Source organism: Phalangium opilio, unplaced genomic scaffold, assembly GCF_054372755.1.
Source record: "Phalangium opilio isolate 3A_F unplaced genomic scaffold, DU_Popi_V2 ptg000054l_1, whole genome shotgun sequence".
Taxonomy (NCBI): domain Eukaryota; kingdom Metazoa; phylum Arthropoda; class Arachnida; order Opiliones; family Phalangiidae; genus Phalangium; species Phalangium opilio.
The window spans coordinates 1,065,075-1,070,821 of NW_028324173.1; the positions used below are offsets into that span (position 1 = coordinate 1,065,075).

Below are 5,747 nucleotides of genomic sequence, written 5' to 3' on the forward strand. Positions count from 1 at the left end.
CCTTCCACCCGGGTGGCGGACTACCGGGTGATGACCGTTTACTTGCCCCCTTACTCGTGGAATACAATGGATAACACATCAAGAAACAACTCTATAACTACAACACCTACGGTGCAGGGGTCTGCTCTGGGCAGAACCCACACTGATACCACTACGCTAGGGCCTGTATCCAGCGATACTCGTGCCGATTTATCGGTGCGTGTGACTGGTAAGGCTTCGAAACGTACCGTGCGACGTCGCCGTAAACGACAGATTGCTCGGGAAAAAGCAAAATCGGGGTCTGAAACGGTCTCCAACCCCGCTGAGGGTGCGGTGGCACGTGGCACCCAATTGAAGAGGCCTAGAACGGAGGACTCGACTCCCTCGCCCAGCACCTCGCAGGCGGCGGCAAAAAGGGCTAAGTCCTATAGTGACGCCGCCAGCGCAGAAAAGATGGCCATTGTTAAAAAAGGCTATCCGAAGGCGGTCATCACGGAGGAAGACGTGGACCCAATCCTGTCATATTCACATGTAAACTATTCCATACAAGATATAGATGTCGCTAGTCTCTCTAATATAAGTCTCTAGCCTACCTCCCGACGGGAAATTTACTCTCGCTCTCTCCCCGGCTCTGGACGGTAACGTAACCGCGTTACTCCCATCCTGAACTATGTCATAACCGACCTTTAGTAAATGTAGAATAAATCTTAAGTGTATGATTATCCCGACTAATAATTTACCCCGTATTGGAACACTACAAATGGCGACGGAGATGGGATGCATCTATTCAACGACTGCAATCACCCACAATCAATATTAAAGGAAATATTACAAAGAGCCAAGGCCCGAATTTTCACAACGAGGGATCTCGCGTGCACACATCTCTCGCATACACCACGCTAAGCCTCATGGATCATTTCATCGCTTTGCAACGGACTATATTTTCAAGTAAATTAACTTCCTCAGGACCTGAAAAACCCGTAACGCCCGTTATTTCGTATCCACGTGCGATCGTAACACGTAAATCTTAATACACAAAACAACGAACGACCACGCCGCGTCCGTAGCTATCGGAAATAATACAACAATCAACATATCCCATTGATATTCGCAATAATCCTACATCAACAGATTAACCATGGGAACCTTCGGTATGTTGCCAATGTTTGACGATACAAGGGATGTTTGGACCAAATATGCACCACGTCTTGAAGCATATTTCATCGCCAACGAAATCACAGACGTTTCAAAGAAAGCCGGAATCCTCCGCACGGCTATATCAGCTCATACACATGACCTTCTTGTCGAAATGTATCACCCAGCTGCTATCGGTACGAAAACATACGCCGAATTGACCGCATCGCTCTCAGCCCATTTCGATCCTAAACCATGGCGAATTATTAAACGGTACCACTTCAACAGTCGTTCAAGAAAGCAAGGTGAAACAGTATCTCAATACATCACTGAGCTCCGCAAGTTAAGTATGCATTGTGAATTTGGAACTGTTCTCGATGATTTACTCTTAGATCGATTAGTCTGCGGCATCAATAACGAAATCATGCAGCAGCGATTATTTGCTGAAGATGAGAAGAAGCTCACGCTAGATAGCGCCACGAGACTTCTAGTTGCGATGGAAAACGCTTCGCGCAACACCCAAATCCTTCAGAAAAATAATGGATCAGGGGTCAATTCCAATTCTGGAATACATCAAATAACGCAAAGCCAGAAGCGTCAAGGCGACCGCAAACCCATCTTCCGACAAAGACGGGTTCACACAGATTCAAATATCAACTCCACCTCTACCGTACCCAGGCCTAGAGGAAAGGTAATTAACGGTCGATTCCGCCCAGATGACAATTCCTGCATCTTATGCGCTTCCATAGGGCACAACCGCACCGAATGTCGGTACGCATCCTCCACATGCGCCCATTGTAACAAACAAGGTCACGTTGCGCTAGCGTGCTTACTCGAAATCAATAAAACACTCACTCACAACTCGAGATCGAAAACGACACTCCCAAATTCTCGTAACTCTCGTCATTCTGCTCATCATATCCAACAAGATGATACAGACACTCAACCACTCACCAATCAAGTACCACCTGTGATACAGGAACGACCAGTTCATATTCCACCCAACTCTTACGAATACGAATGCCAAATCTACCACCTCACTGCGTCACGTGCTCAGGCGGATGACAAACAATCCGCCAATCTTAATCTCATCCACGAAGACGAAGATATTCCTCCACTAGCGAAGATCATTTGCAAATTGCAGGGGACACCTACCCTCTTTGAAATGGACACAGGGTCTGGATACACTATGCTCACGGAAAACGACTATCACTCGCTTCCAAAAAAAAGGCAACCTAGAACCTTTCTCTATCACACTACGTTCCTATTCCGGAGACACTGTCCCTGTCCTCGGCAAGCTACTCATTGAAGTGGATTATAAGGGTATTACGGCCACACTTCCATTACTCGTAGTCAAGGGGCAAGGACCTAGCCTTTGCGGAAGACAATGGTTATTTTCCACCTTGAACATCCTGCAACGTCCAGTGGCCACAGGAATTCATTTATTGAACCAAGTTCCTGAGATTCCAGAGCCCAGCTCTTTAAGATCCATTTTGGAAAAACACAAGGAAATATTCTCCCCCGGTGTCGGCAAATTACGCGACATCAAGGCTCTCCTTCACGTTCAACCGAACGCTACACTCATATTCTGCAAGGCTCGCTCCATCCCTTACGCTCGAGCGGAAGCCGTCGAAACAGAAATCCGGCGTATGGAACAAGAAGGCGTCATAAAGGAGATTCATTGCTCCGAATGGGCCTCTCCTTTTGTTCCGGTACAGAAGGTAAACGGAGGAATCCGCATCTGCGGGGATTTTAATTCAACTCTTAATCCACAACTAAACGTTGTCAAGTATAATTTGCCCAAACCAGAAGATCTTTTCGCTAAGCTAGCTGGTTGCAAGTATTTCTCCAAACTCGACTTGCGGGAGGCCTATAATCAGATAGAGCTTGACGCAGCCTCACAAAAATACGTGGTCATAAATACACTTTTGGACTATTCCAATTCACACGTTTAACTCAAGGAGTGGCATCCTCATCTGCCATATTCCAGCGAATTATGGAATCATTGTTACGTAAACTCAAACACGTTCTCCCATTTCAAGATGATGTTTTAATTGGCGGGACCACGACCGCGGATCATTTGCAAACATTAAATCAAACACTTGAAATCTTCCAACAATCAAACCTCAAGCTTAGCCGCAACAAATGTAAATTTTTCTTTGCACAAGTAGAATTTCTCGGACATACTCTTGACGCCGAGGGACTACATCGACAAGTATCCAAGCTGCAAGCCATCATGCAAGCTCCAACGCCGAAAAACTTGGAAACTCTCAGATCCTTTCTAGGATTACTGAATTACTACGCCAAATTCCTACCAAACAACGCTACACGTTTGGCTCCTTTGTACACGCTTCTCGAGAAGACAACGAAGTGGGAATAGGGTTCCGAAAAGGAACAGGCGTTCATCGCAGCTAAGGACACCCTAAAACATTCTAACATGTTAACGCACTACGACGTAAATAAAGAAGTCATCCTCGCATGCGATGCATCACCTGTCGGCGTAAGTGCAGTTATTTCGCACGAAATCAACGGCCAAGAGTACCCTATTTCTTTCGCTTCCCGAAGCCTAACGCAAGCAGAACGAAATTACTCTCAATTGGACAGAGAAGCCTTGTGCATAATCTTTGGGGTCAAGAAATTTATCCTCCTCACGGACCACCAGCCATTGGTCACGCTCTTGGGAGCTAACAAACAAGTACCTCAATTGGCCGCAGCCAGATTACAGCGCTGGGCGCTTCTTCTCGCTGCCTATTCGTACGAGATTCGTTATAAAAAAGGCATACACCACCAAAACGCAGACGCGCTCAGTCGCTCGCCGTTACCCTTCACGCCAGAAGATACTCCAGCACCCGCGGAATACGTTTTTTTTTATTTTTATTATTATTATTATTATTATTTTTATTTCCAAAATATTTTACATTTTATTTGAGTCTGGTTATTTTTTGTTTGGAATTGCGTCGTCCGCTTAAGATATACTTGTGCGCGGACGACTTTTCAATGGTAATGTTGTGAGCAGTGAGTCAGTGTTTTTTTTTTTTTTATCCCTGAGAGTGGTTTTTTAAATCGTATTTTTTGTCCAATTTTTAATGGCTATCTTAAACTTTGAATAATTATTTATACATTTGATAGGTGGGTCCAAATTATTGTAATACTTTATAGCTGTGTACGAGGCGTGACTTTGGCCTAGTGACGTTAACATTTTGGGAAGTGCCAGGTTACCAAGATTCACAGATCGGGTGTTTTTCTCATGACATATTATAGCTTCTTGGAACCTTTTACTAAACCCGTCTAATAAAATTAAATATACATAAATTTGTTCGACCGTCATGACGTTAAGTTCTTTATAAAGGAGTTTACTTGGATAATCATAAGGTTTATGGAGGCAGATACGCAGTATTCTATTAACCAGTACAACTAATGGACGTAAAACTGTTTGGGAAGCATTACCCCATGCTATTATTCCATACTGCAAATGGGATTGCACCAAAGCGAAGTAGACTATTCGTAGCAAATCTTGCTTTAAAAATTTGCTAAGTGTTATAAGTTTGTAAGAAATGTATCTTAAGGTTTTCAAAACTGATTTGATGTGGATGTCCCATTTTAGTCGTTCATCTATGTGGAGGCCCAAATATTTCACTGAATTAACTTTTTCTATTGCAGTACATGCGCAATTGTGCATTTGGCAATGTGTTTTATGGGCTTTTAATTCTAGATCTGGCCAAACGTTTTGGTTCCTCAATGTAAATGTCATATATTTAGTTTTATTTAAATTAAGGCTTAACAAGTTTCTATTTAATTCAAATCGAACTTTATGTAGCCCCAACGTTGCCTTTGCGTACACTATATTCCACGATTGGCCCACATAAATTAGTACCGTGTCATCGGCAAACGATATTAGCCAATCTGATAAATCAGAGTCGCAAAAATGGTTTATGTATACAAGAAACAGGATGGGGCCAAGTATGGTACCTTGGGGTACACCATACTTTACCACTTGGGCGTCACTGTTGGTATTTCCAATTCGAACTATTTGTTGCCTGTCGGCCAAATAACTTTCAAACAGTTCGAGTGTAATACCCCTTACGCCATAATTTTTTAGTTTCTGCAATAATTTTACGTGGGAAATCGAATCAAATGCCTTGGCCAGATCCAGGAATACTGCCAGGACTTTTTGTCCTTTATCTAAGGAATTTATAGTATTCTTTGTAAAGTGGTATATCGCATCATTAGTACTCAGATTCTTTTGAAAGCCAAATTGATTTTTAGAAATAATACTATTTTTTTCCAAATATCCAACCAACCGAGTCTTTAAACAGCTCTCGAAAATTTTTGAGAGCTGACTAAGAACTGAGATTGGTCGATAGTAAGTAACGTTTAGTCTGCTGCCCGATTTCGGTATTGGGGTTACAATCGCGGTTTTGAAGCTGTTTGGGTAAATTCCGTTAGTGATACTAAGATTCATTATATATTCTAATGGATCGATTATGAGATTGACAACATTTTTAAGAATATAAGCGCTGATGGTATCATGCCCAGTTGCAGTATTTAATTTTAATTTTCTTATTTCCGCTTTCAATTCTACTTTGTCTATAGGATTTAGGTATATTGATTTAGCATTTTTTAGGCATTTGTCA

General features: G+C 42.7%; 1 protein-coding gene across 1 annotated transcript; it reads left to right on the forward strand.

Moving 5' to 3' along the window:
* Window positions 1-1,117: 1,117 nt before the first annotated feature.
* LOC149668690 (uncharacterized) lies at window positions 1,118-3,068 on the forward strand. Its single transcript, XM_089840431.1, has 2 exons — window positions 1,118-2,246; window positions 2,344-3,068. The coding sequence occupies exons 1-2, from the start codon at window positions 1,118-1,120 to the stop codon at window positions 3,066-3,068; spliced, it is 1,854 nt and encodes a 617-aa protein (XP_089696557.1).
* The last annotated feature ends 2,679 nt before the right edge of the window (window positions 3,069-5,747 follow it).